General features: G+C 42.9%; 1 protein-coding gene across 1 annotated transcript in view; it reads right to left on the bottom strand.

Annotated features, from left to right (window-relative positions):
• The window catches only part of LOC124876302 (F-BAR and double SH3 domains protein 2-like), a 56,423-nt gene that overhangs the window by 4,819 nt on the left and 28,388 nt on the right, over nucleotides 1-23,216 (bottom strand). Inside the window, exons 11-19 of the mRNA XM_047378954.1 lie at nucleotides 9,320-9,436; nucleotides 6,154-6,252; nucleotides 4,668-4,820; nucleotides 4,382-4,516; nucleotides 4,153-4,236; nucleotides 1,780-1,963; nucleotides 1,420-1,643; nucleotides 1,059-1,269; nucleotides 915-979 (exon numbers count right to left, since the gene is read on the bottom strand). Coding sequence (XP_047234910.1) covers nucleotides 915-979; nucleotides 1,059-1,269; nucleotides 1,420-1,643; nucleotides 1,780-1,963; nucleotides 4,153-4,236; nucleotides 4,382-4,516; nucleotides 4,668-4,820; nucleotides 6,154-6,252; nucleotides 9,320-9,436 — 1,272 coding nt within the window. The remainder of the gene's footprint in view (nucleotides 1-914; nucleotides 980-1,058; nucleotides 1,270-1,419; nucleotides 1,644-1,779; nucleotides 1,964-4,152; nucleotides 4,237-4,381; nucleotides 4,517-4,667; nucleotides 4,821-6,153; nucleotides 6,253-9,319; nucleotides 9,437-23,216) is intronic.

Genomic DNA, 23,216 nt, shown 5'->3' with positions numbered 1-23,216 from the left:
TGCATGAAAAACTAAGTACACCCTAGCTGTGCCCACAGGACTGAAGATAAAATGGGGCAACCAGTTGCTGTGTACTGGTGAAAAGGAGGAGTTTTGGCAGGTGTGTGTGTTAGCACAATGCCAAGGTAGGAAGACATCAGCAATGACCTCAGAGGATCAAAGAGTGAACCATTAACCTGGGAAGGGTTCAAAGGCCAGTTCTGAACAATCAACCCAGCAAGATCCCCCTAAGGTCAGAGCGTGTAAAGCTCAGACTTTTTCTCATAGTCTACAGGCCTCAGTTAGCATGTTAGATGTCAAAGTTCATGACAAGATGATCAGGAGAAGACTGAACATGTATGACATGGCTGCATGACTTCAGCTTGGAAAGCTTCATCTGGAAGAACTACAAGACGTCTGAACTGATGAGACCTAAGTGGAGATGTTTGACCAAACAACATAGCAGTCGACCATGAACTTCTCTCTATACCAACGTATTCAAGAGTCACATATGAGGCCGTCTGTCTGACAGCTGAAACTTGTACCAAACCAGGTCATCAATACGATAAGGATCCCAAACACAGAGGCAAATCTTTAGCAGATTAACTGGAAGAGCTCAAATTCTACAATTTCCCAGTCAATTTACAGATCTCGACCTGATTTAAATGGTTTGGAGGAACCTTTAGAAAGCTGTGCAGAAACCCGAAAGAACTGAAGCAACATTTGAAGGAAGAATGAGACACAGATGAAGACGCACAGAAAATCTCAACTGAGGTGAGATTTTAATAATTAAATAATATTAAACAAATATACGAATAATAATTTGGTAAAGACCAGATCAGTTTTATTATGTTGATATATTGAAGCCAACCAGAGAAAGATTGTGCGGAGGATAGGTATAAAAGGAGCTCATAATCGTTACTAAACTAACTTACAGGTCTGATGCTGCCAGCTCCACCCTCTGGATATTTAGGAGGTTGAGGGGATCCTTGTACTGGACCTAATGGAAGGAAAGCGGACACTGATTAAACATCTTTTATTTCTCTGATTTTCAGCGCAGACAAAGCAGCACATCTTACTGTGATACAGGCTCTTGTGTGAAGCAGCCGGAGGCCGGTGGTGTCCGTTGTGGTAGGAGGGTGGCCGGCCGACGGGAGAGGCTGTGGCGCTGCATGGACTCGATCCAGAAGAGGCTGTGGTGGGGGTCTGAAGGGGGCTGCTGTGGAGAGGTACCGGCTGGAAGAGGCTGCAGGGCGAGCGGTCACACTGAGCCGAAGTAGAGGGAGAAGCCTTAAACACAAACCGGTGGCAAACATGGAGAAACAGCAATGAAATGCAGCTTCAGAAACTCAAATGGTACACACTGTTTGAACTTCTACACAATTGAAGCTTTAAAAACAACAACAAAAGCTTCATTTTAGTTCAGGGTCACTAACATACCTGCGCGCTGCTTTCTTTCTGTCCATCTCCGTTTTCGTTGACACCTGTGAGATCTTCCACCAGAACGGCGGGAAAGACACCAACGACGCCATTAAACTCTCCCTCCCAGAAACCGTCGTCCTCATGAGTCTCTCGGTTCAGGACCCGGATAATCGCGCCTTCAGGAAACGAAAGCTCTTCGTCTGTTTGACCCGCGTAGTCGTACAGGGCTTTTGCAAATGACACTGTGATGAAGAGAAGCAAGATGTTACTACTGGCCACTTAATATCTTTATTTTTATTGTTTTTTTATGCTTATCAAGTGTTGAACTTCAACACTAGACACCCAGTATTGGCTTTGTTTAATGTGGATGACCCTCACCGCCGGAGTCTCCGTTGACGGAGCTGGCTGAGAGCTCGGTTTCGGGTTCGGTGGAGTTACTGGAGGAATGGGATCGGGCGTCCAGCGAGGCCAGGGACTGCAGCATGCTCAGCAGGCTGTTGGAGGAAGGCAGCTGCAGGTATTTCTCTGGGACATAACCAACCTGACCACCGCGGTTTCTGGCCTGAAGAAATAAATACATATCTATGTCTCTAGATATACAAAGATGCATGTATGTTTCAATCTATATGTGCATGTTTGTATTTATATGTGCACATGTTACTGTGTGCATGCATGCATGGACATATATTTGTATGTAATGAAACAGGAAGTACAGTGGACATAAAAACTGTGGAGATCCCATTTCAAATTCCAGCTTTTTGGATTCAAAATGTAACTGAAAAACAAACTGAAATCTTTTAGATGGAGAAAACTAAAATTATGTGGTTGCATAAGTAAGCGTGTTTGTTATTAACCACCACATGGTGTTAAAGAGGAGTCAGCACACACCTGCCTTTATTTAAAGTGCCTCGCACTAACCTCAAATATAATTCATCTGTTCTCGTAAGCTTCTTCCGGACATTTTCTCAGTCGCATCTCAAAGCAAAGGCTGTGGTCCTCAGACAGCTTCCAAAGCAACAGAGGGATCTCATCATGAAAAGGTATCAATGAGGAGAAGGATATAAAATAACTTCCAAGGCATTACAAGTGCCAGGGATAGAGTGAAGAGAGCCATCATTGAGTGGAGAAAATATGGTGCAACTACAATATTACCAATTTCTGGCAAGTACTGTCAATGTGAAAAACAATCCCCTGTAGACTACGGGTTCCCTCTCAGGTCCCCTCCAGCATACTGTGTTTCTGCAAGAGAATAACTTTGGTTTCTCAACAGACTCAGAAGTAGACCATGAAGAAACAAAGTAATCCTTCCTCCTAGCTAATAAATGTGGTCTCATCACTTTTATGATACGTTAAAGCTTTAATTACAGAGTAAATTACATTGATGCTCCTTTTAATGATGTGATTATGAGCTGACTGATTCCATAATGTTTCTTTGTTACAACAATTTAATGTTTGAATGTACGGTTGATGAAGGTACCATACCAACTTTATTTGGAAAGCACTCTAAAACAACCCCAGGTGAAACAATATGCACATAACTGCATACTAAAACCATTCATTAAAAGAAAAAAACTTCAGATTCTGTATGAAAAGGTTTCCCATCTGATAGATGAGGTGGATTTAGAGCTCAAACCCTCTATGATAAATACCCCGTATGTGTTGGCTAGTGGATGGTTTGCTCTTTGTGATGTTAACTTCTGGGAGGACGAGGTTTTTTCTAGCTGACAAGCTTTTAAGTCAGCCTGTTGTCAGAGCATTCGACTTCAACAAGAATGTGCCATCCATGGGACTTCTTAATCAGCGCTCCTACACACAATAATATTTGTATTAGTGGTACTTAAAGGCACATGTAGATCTGCGAGTGTCGCTACGTAGCGCTGCAACTGCTATTTTCTTTGTTGTTTTTTTTTTTTATGTTTTCTTTCTTTCTTTCTTATTTTTTCGACAGTAGTTAGACAGGAAATGGTGTAGAAAGAGTGGCTCAACGGGCTGGGATTCGATCGTGCGACAGCCTGCACCGAAGACCGAAGCCTCTGTACATGGGTCGTGTGCTTAACCCCCTACACCACCAGCGCCGCACCCGATTTTCTGTGTTGTTAAAGTGAGCTGCTAATCCCTGATGTGACCTCATCACACCAGCTGTCTGTTCGCCAAATTGCGAGGCCATGTTTGTTTTCACTGCCATCTTTCGCTTGGCCATTCAATCCGTCACTGTGATGGCAACATTAAGAATCAACTGTCTAAAAAGGTATTGTTTCTAGTTCAGCACATTTTTTTAATAAAATAATGTTTTGCATTATTCTGTTTTTATAATTCAAAAACATACATTTGGCACAAACAAAATGATACCACACATCACCAAAAAACGCCACCATACCCTTAGTGAAGCGTGGTGGTGGCTGCATAATGCTTTGTGTCTGTTTTTGTCTTTGTGAAAGTCTGTGGGAGGAAGTGAAGAGGTCTGTGTGAAGGAGATGCCCTAACAACCTGACTGTTTTGGAGGGTTTTTGCAAAGAATAGTGGAGTGTAGTAGTGAAGATGTGCCAGGCTGGTAGGCTCCTACCAAAAATGACTGAGTACTGTAAAAAAAAATCTATCAAAAGATGTTTTAATGAAATATTAATTTAAGAATGTGGGCACTTCTGCAGCACTATTTTAGTTTTCTATTTTTATCCCTAAAAGAAGCTCTGAAATTATTTATTCTCTGTTTAACATCACAGGAACTCATGTGTCGCACCAGCAGCAGCTTACCTTAACCCAGTCCTCCATATCGCCATCATCAATGACCTCCAGGATCTCCTGTTCCTCAATGGTTAGTTCATCTGGCTGAGACGCCTGCAGGCAGTAAATTTAGCTGATTTCAGTTTTTTCCATGTTTTAAACACACCTGGTGAACATCTCTACGGTTTAACTGGTCCTCTACGTTCAGCTCGGTCACCTCGGTTTCTGTTGGTGTCTGTTAGCATAAATCAGCTGTTACCTTGTAGGAGTAAAGCACTTTGCAGGTGAGAGGATAGTTTTTCAGGGTGCTTGAAGGACTGGAGCTGCTGTCATCCAACACCTCACTGCTGTCCTCCATCTCCTCTTCGTCTTCCTGCTCCAGATCAGCTGTTCCCTGAAAAATTACAACTTTTAGTTTCTGCTTAATGTGCTCAAATCTTTGACTCTAATAAGACCCAAAGAACTCCAGTGTTTTCTGAGCCATTTCCTGATCAATGGACAAATACAACAAGTTTTTGAATTACTGCAGCTACTTGGGGTCTTACCGAGAGCGAAGGATCATGGGTGCCGAGGTTGTTCCAGCGCTCGTTCTCCAGCTCCTCCATCACCTGGTTCATGGCGCTCTTCAGCCACGTTTCTACGGCGACTCCCGCCTGCCGCAGCAGGTCCAGCCGGGCCTCGGCTTTCACTTTAACAGTCTTCCGTTAAAATAATAAATAGAAATAAATGAAAATTTTGTTTACATGTTACTGGAAAACACACAAATGTGGAAGCAAAATATTTACAACTTCTTTATTTGTATTATATGAATTTCTACGTATATGGCATAAACGCAGATCAGGGCAGAAATATAAAAACATTTCTCATCTTATTTCCAACATAACAAATTTATGTAGAAAATTCTGGGGTAATACGTGTAATATGAGGCTTTCATCATACTTCGAAGTAAAGAATAGCAGCAGAATTAGTTAGTTTCAGCTTGAAAACGTTTCTCTCTGCAAACATAATATCTGTACAAAAGGGTAGAGCTGTGTATGGGATTTCCCACGCGCCCCCGAATGTACCACGGGTGTGCGTGTCAGCAGGCAGCTCAGAGAGAAAACTGCAGCCGAATGACTGACAGTGTGTGCGTTCATAAAAGTGTAAGTCTGATGTTATGATGCACCCAGTTATGTTTCTGCTGGCCATAAGTGCATTTGTTGAATTGTCTGCAGTTCTGTTTCCACTTCGGTTAACATGAAGTTATGCATATGTGGTGGTTCGCCAGCATAAAGGATTTTATTCCTAGATTGTGTCTAGCCAATAAATTTGCTGTTATCGTCTGTATCCTTTGTAGTAGCAGATGAAGAGTAAGAGTGGCTTTGCTGTAAAGCTGTAAATGAGAATGTCTGACTTTAAGTTTAAACAACCAGTTGAAGTGATATGTCAGCGTGTTAGCTGTATTACTGTTAGTTTTTAACTACAGCTTGACTGTATCTTTATGTTCATGATGTACTCTGGTTCTAATCACTTTGTATTATTCTGCTTTGTTTACAGAAACCACACACACACTCACACACACACGCACCCTCTTGCATTCATGTTTTGGAAATTATTGATTTCAATATAAAGAGCAAACATCATTCATGGACTCTGCCTATTTTGTTCTACAATCATCTGAATAACAAAGTGTTCTGATCGGACACCCTGAAGCGATTGCTGCGAGCCCAGAATCATACATTAAACTTAGTAACAATATCTGTTTATCAATAATTAGAATTATATATAGCCATACTGACATAAGGCACACCAGGTTTGTTATACAAAACACATAACGTCCCCCTTTTTCCCTTTACCTGTGACTTCCCTGAAGGAGTAGTTTAAAGTTTCTGTAATGGGAATGTTTGACCTTCTACATGAATGAATGTTAGATTTATTAGACCTTCAGCATGTCACTTCATCTGTCTAACCAGCAGAGGGCATGCTGGAGACACCCTACGAGAGCACAAATTGTGTCAAGGAGTGAGATATGGAGCAGATTTGGTATGATACCTCTGCCCTTCGAAGACTCTGCCGGGCCACTTCCATCTTGATCTCCACCTCGCCGCCGCTCTGCTCAGACGCCTCCTGATTCCCGTACTCCTCCAAGGCCTAAAACCAAACCACAAGGAAACAACTGGTAACCCAGCATGAACATGAAGAAACACAATGAGTTTATCCGAAGACAACCGATTCATCTGTGGAAACTGATGAACTGGAAACGTTTTAATTCATGCAAACTCGAAACACAACACAGTCATCCAGAGGGTATACAACTGTGTGACTCTTCTGACATCTGGATGATGATACATTAGATATGAGGTGGTGGTGATGAACTTATGACCTGAGTTACGTTGCTTCATCACTTCTATCTGTCACACAGTTGTGCAATCAAGCATGAATTTACAATCTCCGGGTTTATCATTACCGAACGAACACATTCTGTTGCTCTACGGGAAAAGGTCCTCATTCCAGTTCAGTAAATAGAAAAATCCCACGTCATACTGGATCTGAAGGGACAAGCCGAAGGAAATTCTCCCAAGATGTATTGAAACTTAAAAAAACCTCACTTTAAATGTGCACACCTACATTCAGAGTAAGTGTCCATGAAGTCATAAAATCAACTGCAGAACATCCCAGAGATTCATCACATTTTGTTCTATAACAATATATTCAATTGTTGGTGGGAGGTTCTTTACATCAACAGATGCAATGCTTTAAGGGACTCCCATTGTTACTTATTATCTTGCAAAAAAACTTTATGAAATAAAAGCTCAAACATGGAAATCCCAGCTTTAAACAAAAACTTTTACAGTCATCCGGCCCTTTAAATGTCCCATGTCCATAGAAAGTCATAAATTAAACAAGCATAAGTATTATTTCCAAAAGCATAACCGAATATGTTGTTTTTCTTTTAAACAAGAAGCTTTTATTTTGAAGGTGACCAATATTTTTCTGTTTGAGGAAGCTAGATTGGCACCATTGTATGTGGACCAAGAGACTGATCCAAAGTGTACATTTTTAAAGAGCTTGCACAATGTATGATCATTGCACTTGCACAATGCATCAGAGTGCTCATTAATAATAATAAAAAGAACTGTTGTTTTCATATGTCATAATTACACACTCCTCATGTCAATAAGATATTCAGTCTGATGGATGGAGTCTCACTGTGGTGGATCCTACAGCTGACAGACGGTAGAGCTCGAGATACTGAAGGTCATGCTGAATGTTGGAAGTGGTATAAAATTCATTTTCAGAGTAATTATTAACTGAAGTCAGGTTACGTGTCTCTGTTTGTGAAAGAGGCCGCTAGCACAAATCAGCTGCAACCTCAACTGTTAACCAGCAGCAGATAATCATCCCATTTATAGTTTATTATCAGATATATTTCTGGAACAGTCATGGTTACTCATGTGGCTCTTTGAGAAAATGAATCACCCACTAAAGAAAACCTTTCATTATAATAAAATCACTTCACACCAACTTGCTTTATGCTTCTCCATCATTGTTTAGTTAACAATTAAGCCATAAAAGACAAATACATTTTCCAAATTGGTAAATGCTGCTGAGTTCCATAATTTTTTAAAAATGTCTAATAAATTTAACACAATGCATCCAGTATGCACACTGAATTTTAGTTGTAGATTAAACTACTTAAGGCTTAAATATAATCTCCATATCTGACTTACCTCAGAAATGAAGTTTGTCAACTTTTACCCGGTAATAAAAATAAAACACTCCATAAACACAGGGTTCCAGTTTAAACGTACTGCTAGATATTCAAATGATTATGGATTTCTATCTCCAGTATTTGTTTTAAACATCAGACCTGGGGTGATTTTTTTCTATCTGGCCATGTGGACTGGTAACCCTTTGACCTCTCAAGTCCTTCAATCCGCTTGTTTGGTCTGGACCAAAAGCAGACTATTTTTTTTGTTTGTTGCAGGTTTGCTTTCACATTGTACTTTTTGCAAGTGAACTATTACTTGTAAAAAAAAAGCCAGTGACGATCATTGCTCCCATCGGACAGAAATGAGGATACAGCACAGACCCGGACGATTAGGAAAACAGCTGTAGATGTGCTGCGTGCAGCAACTCTGTTCTGTATATTTGTGCCGTTATTACAGCTGCAATATTATTGTGAGAGTTGAGCAGCTCATTCAACACAGATTTGGCGAAGTTCTATTTATAATTTTGGAATGGCGTTGGAGAAAGCATGTGTCCTGTCCCACAACAAGCCAGTAGCGTTGCTAAGCGACACACAGCTTATCAGGTATGATTACCTTACAACACACACCTTTGCTAGCGGCTACGGTAGCTTTTTATGTCCAAAGAGACGTACGCTTTTTGTAGTTGGTTCGGATCGGGGCCGGTTTGTATTCAGACCATAAGCGAACCGCACCAGAGTCCGTTTGGAAGCGGACCGAGACCACCTCAAAAAGTGGGTCTCAGTCCGGTTGTTTGGTCCGGACCAGGGTTCGCTTGAGTGTATTCACACCTGCACAAAAAGGTCCGGACCAAGAGGGGAAACGAACTCTGGTCCGTTTAAAGCAGACCAAAAGTGGCAAGTGTGAATACACCCTTAGTAATATAATAATGGTGAAGTATCCAGTCTACAACATGCCATTTGCTGAAAGAACAACCCACTCAGAGTAATAATTAGGGCCAAATTGTACACAAAGTATATAAACTTTGCATTTAAGAAAAAACTTTCTTTGTCTGTAAATAGTCTCTATCCAGAACTCCTCAAGTGGCGTAGCTGTAGCATACCTGGTACAGATCCTGTAAAAATCTCCTATTAAGCACCTTTTGCTATCTGATTATTAATTAATCAAAAAAATATTCGACAGAATCATCGATTAGCAAAATAATCGTTAGTTGGACCCCTACCTGAATTAGTTAATGATTGATTCAACTCTGCTGTTGAAAATAATGACTTAGAAATATTACCTTATTGCCTGAAAAGTTCCTTATTCTCCCTACTTGTAACACTGACTGAACCATGACCATCCAGCAGATTTAATTATGTTCTTCGCTTTGATTGCCTTGATCATCAAACATTTCTTCAATTCATTCAGTTCTGCTCCTTAAGGTGAAAGCAACAGTGATATTTTCACAGTACTACGTATGAGAAACCAGCCTTGCACAACAACGCTGCATTGGACTTCCTCCTCACCCTTTGTGTGTGGATGATGCTTTTGTATTCTCGTGCTACGCGGCTTGCCCACTTCCTCGCCTCCTTATCCAAACTGTGCTCCTCAGCCGTTCCGTTCTCTTTCTGCAGATGCATCACCTGAAGCAGATAAAATAAAAACATGTCCGTGAAAAGATATCCTGAAATCAGACATTGTAATAGACTTGAAGTGTAATTTTCTTGCAGCAATATTTTAGCAAGGCTCTTATAATTGTGGTGTATCTGATTTTAAATTAAAGGAATAGTCTGTTTCATTAAACGGAAGAGAATTATTGTATTTACTGCAAATAAGATATTATCTGCTCAGAACCCCTTCAAAAGCACCTCAGTTTCTGAACGTCTCCTCCAAAAAGTCTCTTTGATGTAACTTTATCCCTCTAGAGGGCGCCGTTTGATTATGACACCCCTTTAAAGTCTGATTCCAGGCTTACAAATTATTGCCCACAAATCCAATCTGGTGCTCCCCAACATCTGCTTCTCTGCATGGAAACCAAACAGAGCAACAAGAACATCCTCATCTTGTGCCAAAACAATAAATATTGAGACACAAATCTGATCAAACCAAGATGCAAGTTAGCTGCAAAGCTGGGAATAACAGGCCACTTAGTAGATTTTAAGATGCAACAGTCTGTCTCTGATATGACCTTTTTTTTCCCTGAGGTTTTATAAAATGGCTGAAATTTGACGGAACTGGATCCACATGACACCAGCGCAGTGTGTGTATTATGTGTGTGTGTTGAGGGAAGAGGCCATGGTGGTGGGTGGCTGAGGTCAGCGCATGAAGCCCATGCACAATGCCTCCTTTTCACAGATGGACCGTTCACAGGGCTCGGACTGCCTCCTGCACCTCCCTCCCAGTTCAGCTCTGTTCCTTAGTGGATCCCAGTCTGCAGCGAGCGGCACTGGAGGGAGGGAGGCGCGCAACCACTAATGTTTTCTTTAGGAACAGGCTGCTGCTTGTTTGACTTCCAATCAAAACAACACAAGCATTTGCAGTTCGAACAAATTGTCCAGTGTTGTCCAGTGGAGCAGAGGTCCAGGGCAGAGAGATAAGCTACCTGCTGGTTGGGTCCATTTTACAGGAACCATTCTGAATCTCGAAGGCAGATTGTAAACTATTCAGAATTTGTGTTTGTTTAATTGGATTTATTTACCCTGCTTTAAAGTCAAGCGAATAAAGAAAAATGTCATAAGGGACACAGAGGGTTTCATACCAGGTCTGGTAAGAGGCAGAGAACGTCAGACTACAACTTAGCAGCCATTTTTAGCATAGATTTGCTCGGTTTTTCCATGTCAAAACTCCAGAGTTCCCAGTCAATTTTTAATATAGAGACAAAACTTCATGAGTTTAATATGCAAAACTTGATTGATAGACTGAAGAACAGATGGACACATGCAACCTTTGAGGATGGAATAGGGAATAAAATCTGAAAAAAACAAAAACATTTTTATATACTTTTTGTTCCAAACTTACCCAAACATTGATAATATTTAAATCACATAATTTTCCAGACTCAGTAGGAATCCGGAATTTAGCTAAATCTGAATAAATTTCACAAACCAAAAATTAAACCCGATTAAATCCCTGAGAAACAGTTTTAGAGGTGAATGACAAAGAGTGAAAGTTTAACTTTTAAACCTTAAAGCAGCTGCACAACTGTGTCGCAACAATTATGAACCAACTGTAGTTACATTAGTAGAGCTCTTTATTGCAGAGTTTCATTTCCAACACAGGATGTTGCATTAAACGGAGCATCCGTACTGGACTAAATTAAAAGTTCTGGTATAAATCTGCAGTGAACTTTCAGATTGATCAGATCAGATTTAGAGAAGAGGAAAGCTTCAACACTGAGACTGAGTGCTTCTCTGTAAATACAGATGAACGCCATAATTTTCCAGATGTAATTGTAAAGACATTTTAAAAACTTTTGGTTAAGGATTTAACCCCGGCTCTCTGAAACATGAGTGAGGTATCTCACTATGGGACACGCCTCCAGCGCCTGTCCTTCAGAAGCTCTATTACATTACGCCAGTCTTGACTGGTAGGCGGAAGTGACATCCGCTCCCACGGGAGGGACTTCCTCCCAGTCAAGTAGGTGATCTTCAGTCTAGTAAGCACACCTCTTCCTCGTTCCATGCAAGGACGGTGATCTGGTGAGATACCTCACTCATGTTTCAGAGAACCGGGGTTAAATCCTTAACCTTAAGTTCTCTTTCAACATTCGTTTCAGTACCGCACTATGGGATATTTCTGCTCCCGTATAGCCAGATAAGCTCACTCGAAGACCAACAGATGCATCCTGCATTCATGGCAATGTGGAACCCACACCCAGAACCGTGTGAGCCAGTGTGGGCCTGGTGACATCCAGTTTATAGAACCTAGTGAAGGTGTGAGGGGTCGCCCAGCTGGCAGCGTCACATATGTCCTCTACAGGTATACCCTGGAACAACGCCCGGGATGAGGCCACACCACGAGTGGAGTAAGCCCGCAGACCTGCAGGGGGTGCAAGGCCTCTGCTCTCATAAGCCATAGTAATAGCCCCCACTACCCAATGCGAAAGGCATTGTTTTGTGAGAGGTTTTCCTTTATTTGATAAAGCCCACGACACAAACAGCTGCTCGGATTTGCGAAAATCCGTTGTTCTTTCCACATATAACCGCAGAGCTCATACTGGGCAGAGCGGGTGCAGTTGTTCATGCTACTGAGAGGAAAATGGTGGTGGGTAGAAAGCCTTTAATTCAAGGGCACGGCATGGCAGAGCCAAACCTTTGACTCACCCAGAAACTGCATGCAGGACGGGTTAACTGAGAGCGCTTGAATGTCACTCACACACTTAACAGAAACCAGAGCAATCAATAAGGCCGTTTTAAAGGAAAGAACTTTGTGCTCAATCTGCTGCAATGGATCGAATGGTGCACGTGACAACGCATCGAGTACCAGGGGTAAATCCCATAAAGGAGCAAGGCTCCTTGACACTGGGCGGAGCCGTCGTGCACCTCTCATGAATTGATACACCAGCGGGTGCTGCCCCACTGGTTTGTCACCAAAGCCAACATGACAAGCTGAAATAGCAGCCAGGTACACTTTCACAGTGGAAAATGCCAAGCCTTTATCAAACAGTGCCTGCAGAAAAGTTAAAACATCCGACACAGGGCTTTGCATTACGATTACCATAGGTTTTTCGCACCAACCCACGAATGCCTGCCATTCACCCTCATACACCCTACGTGTGGAAATAGCCCTTGTATTCTAAATTGTGTCAATAATGTTCTGGGGAAGCCTACTGGTAGCCAGACTTAACCTGTCACAGGCCAAGCCCATAGGGCCATGCGCTCCAGATGCGGAAATATTTCTCAGCGGGGAGCTATCAGAATGAGTGATTATTTCCCTCTCGCACTCTGGCGAGAGTAGGAATGATCAGTTCCAGCGGGGGAAAAGCGATGAGGTCGACCTCCGCTCGGCTGTACCTCCCCCATATCTGGGACATCACCTCGCTGTGGAGTTTGCACTCTTTGTAGCGGGGATTGCCCCTTGACAGCAGATCCGCGCCTCTGTTCATTACCCCTGGCACGTGAGTCGTTCTTAGCGACAGCAAGTGTGAGCTGGTCCAGATTATCAGTCTGTGTGCCAGCTCGTGTAAATGACGAGGCCAGAGGCCAAAGGGAAGTACCAGATACTCGTATATCTTGCCCTGAAACGCAAATCTGAGGTATTTTCTGTGAGGGTCTGGTTTGTCTACAGAGACAAACCAGTCTCCTTGACGCACAAACCTTATCAGAGCTGTGTTTGTCAGCATCCTGAACAAATACCGTCTCAGATATGTGTTCAGAGCTTGCAGATCTAATATCGGTCGCAGACCCCCACCCCTTTTCGGCACGAGAAAGTATTGAGCGCTTCATCTTCTCTCCTCACAGCGATTTTGCATGGCTGCCACGGTGGGGCCAAATAAGCTCTTAGGGTCCACGGGGGTGTCGAGGAGTTGGTTCTTCTCTCTTTGAGACAGGCTAGACAGGTTCAGCCATCTAGCTCTCTCCTGAGTAACCATCAGGGCCATGGCTCTCCCGGAGGTTTGGACAGCGCTTTTGTGGAGACGCAGGCAGAGGTCCGTCACCACGCACAATTATTCCCACAAATCAGCCATCGTTGTACCAGTCATCTGCTCCTGTAACTCTGCTTGGTAAGTGAGGAGAAGAGATGAAGCGTTCAGGGCTTTAACCGATGCAGCAACGCCTTGTAGCTTTTCTCATTCAGAGCGGACTGAAAAGAATCAGCTTTGAAGGGAAGGGTGGGGCCTACCGCTGTCATGATTGACTTCTGTGACGGGTGCAGGTGAGATGCCAGCAAAGGTTCTACAGGAGGCAGATGTGAAAAACCGCCGTCCTCCATGCCAGTCCAGTCCAGCAGGACCCTCCCAGGACGGAGTTCTTGACGGTGAGAGGATTGCTCCAGGGCCGGGTTGCTTCCTCGAGGCACTCTGGAAAAACCGGCAACAGCTGTCTGCAGGAGGATTTGGCTCTAGGAAGCCGCTTCCCCTCATACCGATATATGGTGGTTTCCGTGAGGGTTTCCGGCCACTCAATGCCCAGCTTCTTTGCTGGCCTTCTGCAGACATCATGCAGGTCCGTTGCAGTCGGGTTTGGGGAGCCGCTGCGACTGGTGTCATCCGTCACCAAGGGCTTTGCAGCCAATGGGATAGCATAAGGCTCACAGTCCTGCTCGTCGTCGTCAGACTCGAGACTAATGGACTTCACTTCAGATTCAGACTCGGCATTAGCAAAAGTGCTATAAACTGGAAGTGCGGCCTCGTCTTCCTCTGGGTCAGTTAGTGGCGCGACAGCATCGAGCTGGTCACCCCAACTGGCTCCAGCCAAGGTGGGCACTCCCTCATCGGTAGCGGTAAGCTCCGGCGGTGGGGGATTGGCTACCCCCATCACAGGATCAACCTCCGACAGGCTAGCTCGGCGCGTTAGCCTGCGCCGACGAGATTCAAGGGAGAGCCGCGCACAGTGCTCGCAGCTCGCCGGTGATGCTAACGTGTCTCGGGCATGTTGTAGCCCCAGACACAAAGCGCAGACAGAATGGGTATTTGCCCCAGCTATGAGGTTGCCACATGTGCAGGTTCTAGATGGTGGCTTGACTCCGTTCATGGTGAGAACGAGTGCAAGTTACACAACTTCGTAAGCTCTGTTAAGAGTGCAGCTAGTTTGGTGACCAGTTACAGCGCTGCTGTTTGGCGACAGACCAGCATTGGAAAAGACTCAGAACAGTCGAGCAGTTATTGAAAAGCGTTCAGCGACCAAGTTGTTAGCTCGCTCTGTGAACAGTTCAGCTAACTCAATAGTTACTGTAATGACCGTCAGAGATGTTTCTGGGAGCGAGTAGAGGTGTTAGACTGAAGATCACCTACGTGACGTCGGGTTTTTATACAGGGAGGAAGTCCCTCCCATGGGAGCAGACGCCACTTCCGCCTGCCAGTCAAGACTGGCGTAATGTAATAGAGCTTCTGGCGGACAGGTGCTGGAGGCGTTTCCCATAGTGAGATACTGAAACGAATGTTGAAAGAGAACCATGAATCCTTTTTATTTCCCTGAGCGGTACTTTGTGTTATGTTGCATGTAACCTACTGCGCATGGCTGGGGGGGAGAAGAGACGTGGAGGCGGGAAAGCATGTGGGGAGGGACTTGTTGGTGCAATACTTTTTGGTCCAGTAGTGTTTTGTAATGGTGACCATTAAAGTGCAGATTCTACCATCACCGGTGTGATCAATGAGTTAACATTGGTGGAAGAGGATGGTTGCTGCTGTGAATTACAAAGTTCCTCCGCCTTTCAATGAGAAAACGTCTTATGAAAGTTGGAAAAACAAGACTGAAATCCGGAGATTTGTTACCCATTTGGACGAAAAAAAGGAAGCTCTATCAGTTACCTTGTTGCTATCAGGAAGAGCGAGAGAAACCATGCTGGAAATCACCATGGCAGACCTTAACGCCGATACAGGAATGGCCATGCTTTTAACCAAACTGAACTTGGTGTTTTTAAAAGAAGAAAAGGATCAACAGTACAAAGCTTACACAGAGTTTGATTGGATCAACGGATAGTGTGGAATGTCCGTAATGGATTACATTATCAAATTTGAATGACGACACAAGTTATGTAAGTTCAAAGTTCAAAATGGAACTACCAGATGCAGTGTTAGCGTTTAAGCTACTAGACACTGCAGAGCTAAACATTAAAGACAAACAGCTAGCACTTACCACATGTTCAACAGTCTCTTTTGATAACATGAAATCAGCCTTGAAAAGAATTTTTTGCGATAACGTTCATCCACCACAAGAGGGCGATTCCGCATACTTCACCAAGTACACATGCAAGCATGAACGGAGTTCAAACTCAGAGAAACCCCAAAGAACGGCTGCAGGGACTAATCCACTCGACAAATACGGCAGAAGAACTAAATGTGCTATATGCCAAAGCACTCATCACTGGGCAAAGGACTGTCCTAACAAAAGAGAACATGTAAAACTAACAAATGTGGAGGAATCAAACGATAATGTCTAACAATGTAACATTACTCTATATTCAAACGAATCTCCAACTGATACACAAATCTTCATGGTGGAAGCCTTAGGATCTACTGAGATTGACACTGCCTGTACAAGAACTGTTCGTTTTGGGAAATGGCTTGAAGATAATATTAGTTGACTACCTCATAATGAGTTGATAAACATGAGAGATGAAAGAAGTGCGAAACCTTTCCGCTTTGGTGATGAAAAAATTGTTTAGTCCACAAGAAAAGTGATCAGTCAGTCAGTCAGTCATTTTCTACCGCTTATTCCATAGTGGGTCGCGGGGGAGCTGGTGCCTATTCTCCAGCAGTCTATGGGCGAGAGGCAGGGTACACCCTGGACAAGTCGCCAGTCCATCGCAGGGCAACACACAAACAACCATGCACACACTCATTCATACACCTAAGGGCAATTTAGAGTGACCAATTAACCTAACAGGCATGTCTTTGGACTGTGGGAGGAAGCCGGAGTACCCGGTGAGAACCCACGCATGCACGGGGAGAACATGGAAACTCCATGCAGAAAGACCCCCAGTTGGGAATTGAACCCAGGACCTTCTTGCTGCAAGGCAACAGTGCTACCAACTGCGCCACCGTGCAGCCCAAAAGTGATCATTTTGGCAAAAATAGCAGAACCAAGATGCAAAATAGAAACCGATGCTTTTAAGCAAAACTTCATCGAGTAAAGCAATTGCAGTTTTGGATATTGCGCAAGACAAGGCAACAATCCGGTAAAACTCGAACTGACATCTTCTGGACATTACTGTGTAAACTTAAGAAATTACTTATGTGAAATCCAGCTAAAAAAAAAAGCGAGACACCAAATGAAGAAGATGAAATACTTATTGTGACAGATAACATAACAAAGAAAAAAAAAACAGTCCTACTGAAGCTACAGAAAGCATTGCAATCCTAAAGAATATTGTAAAAAACTGTAAACCGAACACAAGCCTGCAGTGGGTTTACCAATGGCTTCTATAATGAAACTGTTGCTGTGGACCTCCATGAGCCAGGACTGTGGTATTGACATGCCATTGACCATTTCACAAGGTTCAATGCAGGGAGTATTATCACCACAAAGAGATATTGAAGCACTTTATTCACTGCTGGATAAGCATTCATGGTCCAGCACACAGATTATTCATTGACAATGGAGGTGAATTTACTAATGAAGAAATGAGAGAAATGGCTGAATATTTTAACATTGAGGTTAAAACCACTGCAGGATACAGTCCATGGAGCAATGGATTTCTGGAAAGAGAACAATCAAATTCTCATTAAAATGTTACTGAAAGTAAACAAAGACAACAAATGTGACTGGAAAATGGCTCTGGACTGGGCTCTTATGGCAAAGAACTGAATGCACAATGTACATGGCTATAGCCCCTACCGATTTGTTTTTGGACAAAACCCAAATTTACCTTCAGTCCTCACAGACAGACCTCCAGCATTAAAAGTAGATGTCAGTACATGGATACCTCAGCACACTGCAACATTACATGCCATGAGAAAAGCTTTTACTGAGGCTGACTGATCCGATAGGATCCAAAGAGACCTTCATAAACAGCTGTGGCCCACTGATGACAAATATGAAACAGGAGACAAAGTCTATCATAAAAGGACAGACTATCATGAGTAGAAAGGTCCAGGTGTGGTCATTGGTCAAGATGGTGCAGTAATATTTGTCAGGCATGGAGGAACCTACAGGGGTTGGACAATGAAACTGAAACACCTGTCATTTTACTGTGGGAGGTTTCATGGCTAAATTGGACCAGCCTAGTAGCCAGTCTTCATTGATTGCACATTGCACCAGTAACAGCAGAGTGTGGAGGTTCAATTAGCAGGGTAAGAGCACAGTTTTGCTCAAAATATTGAAATGCACACAACATTATGGGTGACATACCAGAGTTCAAAAGAGGACAAATTGTTGGTGCACGTCTTGCTGGCGCATCTGTGACCAAGACATCAAGTCTTTGTGATGTATCAAGAGCCACGGTATCCAGGGTAATGTCAGCATACCACCAAGAAGGACGAACCACATCCAACACACGATTAATTGTGGACGCAAGAGGAAGCTGTCTGAAAGGGATGTTCGGGTGCTAACCTGGATTGTATCCAAAAAACATAAAACCACGGCTGCCCAAATCATGGAAGAATTAATTGTGCACCTCAACTCTCCTGTTTCCACCAGAACTGTCCGTCGGGAACTCCACAGGGTCAATATACATGGCCGGGCTGCTATAGCCAAACCTTTGGTCACTCATGCCAATGCCAAACATCGGTTTCAATGGTTCAAGGAGCGCAAATCTTGGGCTGTGGACAATGTGAAACATGTATTGTTCTCCGATGAGTCCACCTTTACTGTTTTCCCCACATCCGGGAGAGTTACGGTGTGGAGAAGCCCCAAAGAAGCGTACCACCCAGACTGTTGCATGCCCAGAGTGAAACATGGGGGTGGATCAGTGATGGTTTGGGCTGCCATATCATGGCATTCCCTTGGTCCAATACTTGTGCTAGATGGGCCAAGGACTACCGAACCATTCTTGAGGACCATGTGCATCAAATGGTTCAATTCAAACATTGTATCCTGAAGGTGGTGCCGTGTATCAGGATGACAATGCACCAATACACACAGCAAGACTGGTGAAAGATTGGTTTGATGAACATGAAAGTGAAGTTGAACATCTCCCATGGCCTGCACAGTCACCAGATCTAAATATTAGTGAGCCACTTTGGGGTGTTTTGGAGGAGCGAGTCAAGAAACATTTTCCTCCACCAATATCACGTAGTGACCTGGCCACTATCCTGCAAGAAGAATGGGTTAAAATCCCTCTGACCACTGTGCAGGACTTGTATATGTCATTCCCAAGACGAATTGACGCTGTATTGGCTGCAAAAGGAGGCCCTACACCATACTAATAAATTATTGTGGTCTAAAACCAGGTGTTTCAGTTTCATTGTCTAACCCCTGTACGTCAGAATATCAGTCTAGGCTAAGAAAAGTGAATGAACCACAAGAGAAAGAGGAAGAAACAGAAAAAGAAAAAACTGTTAAAACAGATGAAGAACCTTTCCAGTCTCCAGCAGTGACACTTGATGACGAAGACAATTATTTTGAAAATGAGGAAATGGTATCAAAAAGTCATGAACCAGCTGGTGCTGCAGAAATCAGTGAGTCCTCGTGTAATTCAGGTCATCCTAGAGAGGGAGATCTCCAACCGGCACACTCAGCAGCAGACAGCAAAAGACTGATGCAGAAAGCTGGACAAGTAGGTAAATACACACACAAACAGGTCAGAAATATACTGGAAAAAGGGCGCAGAGCTGATGGTGTAGGGGTTAAGCCCAAGTTCCGGACCCCGCGACCGTTGCCGAATGTCTCCCCCCTTCTCTTTGCCCTCTTTCCTGTCTACCTACTGTCAGAAAATAAGGAGTCTAGTGCTGCCAAAAAAAAAAAAAGAAATATTGGAAAAATAACCAAAATGCCACTGGGAAAAACACAAAAACTGGTATAACTTAGAATACGGTGAGCCAGAGGAAACTGCGGGATCCACAGGATCTGTTGATATGGGACAAGTAAACAACCATGAAGTGACAGCATCTGAAAATGACAAGTCATACACTAACAACAACAGAGATGAAATACTAGTGGTGGAGGAGAATATTTTCTCACAAGCCAAACAAACAGAACTTGGAAATAACTGGAAAAGAAACAATGTATTTGAAGAGAAAGATGAAGGTCAGAAATGCGTATCAACTAGGTGGGTAGTGTACCCCAAGCTAGACTTGTTGCAAGAGGCTTTGAAGAAATGAACACTCAAGAACTTCCTAAAGACTCACCTAGATGCTCCTCTGAATCCCTGAAGATGGTTATTGCAGTCTTATGTCAAAATAAATGGGAAATTAACTCTTCGGACATTAAAGCAGCCTTTTTTGCAAGGTCAAGATTTAACCAGAGATGTATACAGCCGTCCACCTCAAGAGGCAGAGAGTGAGGGAATTGTATGGAAGTTAAAGAAATGTGTTTATGGCTTGGCAGATGCCTCATTGTTCTGGTACAACAAGGTGAAAGAAACTATGAAGAATCTGGGGGGCACTGTATCAAAAGTTAATCCAGCTGTCTTCCACTTGCTCGATGATTTTTGTAAGGTGACAGTCCTTGCATGTCATGTTGATGACTTTGTATGGAGTGGTTCAGACCTGTTCTCTTCAGCTGTTATTCCCGAACTAAAAGCTGCTTTTCAAGTTGGATGAGAAGAACATAACAGCTTCAACTACATTGAAATGGAGGTTCACTCTCTGCAGCATGAAAGAAAGGTACAACGTTCAACAACGTACATACATAAAAAACCTACACCTGATTCATATGGTTCCTACCAGAGCACCACAACGTGAGGCTTCTTTAACAGACAAAGACATATTAAAATCCAGACAGACCAGACCTGACATCATGTGTGACATATGCATCTTGGCATCTAACATAACAAATGCCACAATTCAAACATTGCACTGCGCAAACAAACTGATCAGAAAACTTAAATCAGAGGAAGTCATCTCGAGGTTTCAACTCTTGGGAGACAACAAACAGCTCAAATTAATGCTGTTCAGCGATTCCTCAATGGGAAACCTCCAAGACGGAGGCACACAAGGTGGATATTTTATTCTGGGAGAAGATTTTCACTCTTTTGTTGGCAGTCAAAACGAATCAGAAGAGTAGTAGGAAGTACGCTAGCCGGAGAGACTTTAGCGCTTGCAGATGGAATTGATGGTGGTGTTTTTCTACCTACACTCTATTCAGAACTTACCATTGGTGATGGCACCAACAACATCCTGCCCATTATCTGTGTAACGGACAACCATTCCCTTCTTGATGCCGTCAAGTCAACAAAATCTCAAAAGTGGGGACATCTGCAATTGGATTGCTCAGAGCCCTTGGTGAAAGTGAATGGCAGTTGAAAGACTTAAAAAACAAAAAAAAACAAAAAACAAAAGCACTGGTTTGGTGTTCCTAAAATGATGTTAATTTAGCATGTTGTTACAGATTGTTGTTCTAGTCTGTTCTGTGTTCTTTAAAGAAAGAAGAGAGATTGTCATGTTGCAAGTAACCTACTACCCTTTCCTAGAGGGGAGAAGAGATGTGAAGGCGAGAAAGCATGTGGGGGAGGGGCTTGCTAGTGCGATGTTTTTTGTTCCCGTAGTGTTTTGTAATGGCGACGATTAAAGTGCAGATTCTACCATCACCGGTGTGATTATTGAGTTAACACCTTGTGTGGTTCTGTCACAGAGAAGAAATTGCAACACCATCAGCAGAAGAGCTTTGTGTAAATGATTCCACATGCGGCCTGGTGTTGAAATCTCAAATTCTTGGAATTTCTAAATATAAAACCCTCCAAACAAAGAAAACAAAGGCAAAAACAATTATTGAAACTTCACGTCTAAAAGCATCTGGTAATGCACTGATTTGTGTTATTTTCTACTTTTTCTCCCCATTAACAAAACTCCTGACAAGGTATTTAATTCAAGTTTCAGTAGCACATCCTTTATTCATTCTGTTACTACAAACTGCTGTTTCATCATTTACAATTAGTCAGCATCTGACTAATCCTTCATATTTTATGGATTTCAAATCCAGTTTGCATGTAAAAATTACAAATATAAAGATTTTAAACCACAGCCAGAGTGACTGACACCCTCTGGAAATTATGTTTACAGCGTAGAACAACCAAAAGGTCTCCATGCTGCATGAAAGCTCATGTAATTCATACAATGCTTAAAAGAGGACTGATGGGATCCCTAAAGGAGGAAATACTGTGATCACATCCTAAAACAGCTGGGTGAGGGAAACACAGCTGCACTGATTCCTCAGCGGTCATAAAGCTTCAACTGTGCTCTGGTTTTGTCTGTAGAGCTTAGAACAGAAAAACTACAGATGTAGGAGTGAGATGTACGTTATGTGGCAATGAGATGCCTGAGCTGAGATCGGTATTTCTGCGAATCCTAGAAACATTTTTGGAAAGCACTCAAACATCTGTGGAAAGAAAGCTTTTACCAGTGAATAAAGCTGAGCAGGACGTCAGGCTGTCGCTACATTGTGCTTTCCAGCGGACAGCTGAACTCATCCGTAAACATCTGCTTACAAAAGAAATTCAAACAGAAATTTTCTTTCAGCGTTCAAACGTGTCACACAGATCCTTTCTGATCCTGACCAAACAGTCTGATTGTCTGAAGTAAACAACTTCAACTGTTCTATCAGAAAAGAAATGAATCAAGCATCTATTTGACATTTTTCCTGTAAAGCTTGGAGTTTCCCTCCGTTAGGTTAGGAATGGGTGCTCCATCAACTAGAGAAAACGATGGGTGGTTTTAATGATAAATAAAACGTTGACTATAGTGGCCTTTATTTTCTTATTTTTTGACAGTGAGCTGAGAGGAAAGGGGTGTAGAAATGGGGGGAAGACATGCAGAAAAGGTCAATGGGCCGGGACTCGAACCCGTGACGGCCTGTGTCGAGGACTAAGACCTCAGAACATGGCTCGCGCGTTTTACCCCTGATCTCAGAACAGTCCAAATTAAATAAAATACAGACACATCTCTTAGAATATAGTGGCTTTATATTCTCTCTATGCCACAAACTAAAAATTAGAAACCACCACGTTGGTTCCATGTGAACCTGCATTATTTGCCACGTTGCAGAGGCTTTCTGAAGCATTTCAAGCTCGTAAAAACTGATTCCCACACATAATCAGAGGTTCCTAGGTTTATCTGCCGTTAAACTACTCCCAGACGCTCAGTTAAATCCAGACTTTATTTTATTTAACAGTTCTTATCTAACCCTAATCTAATATAATAAAGAATAATCAGGCCTTTAAAGTGAGTTCAATGGGGAAAAATCCCATGTTAAATAAAAATTAAACCTCAGAGCGATATTTCACCAAGCCCACTTTGATAGCCATGAGAACCGCTTGTTAATGAACTGAGGAGGTGATATAAGAGCATCTGTTTGCAGGGGTACTGGGATAAATAATATTATTTGTACAGTTAAACTGGAAAAGGAAACTGGTGCTTTTACAGAGCCAGTTAGGAACTGTATCTATTGCCGACGATGGTTAAAAACTGGAAACCTTCTGAAGCCTCTGTTGCAGAAAAGCTCAACCTTAGTTTTATCTAACTTGAGCACACAGTTCATTCCATTCATCCATCCAATCCATTTTCTATACCCGCTTCTCCCATAGTGGGCCGTGGGGGAGCTGGTGCCCAGCTCCAGCTGTCTACGGGCGAGAGGGAGGGTCCACCCTGGACAGGTCGCCAGTCCATCG

Source organism: Girardinichthys multiradiatus, chromosome 11 (genome assembly GCF_021462225.1).
Source record: "Girardinichthys multiradiatus isolate DD_20200921_A chromosome 11, DD_fGirMul_XY1, whole genome shotgun sequence".
NCBI classification, from domain to species: Eukaryota; Metazoa; Chordata; class Actinopteri; order Cyprinodontiformes; family Goodeidae; genus Girardinichthys; species Girardinichthys multiradiatus.
This window is presented reverse-complemented; position numbering and strand designations above follow the sequence as displayed.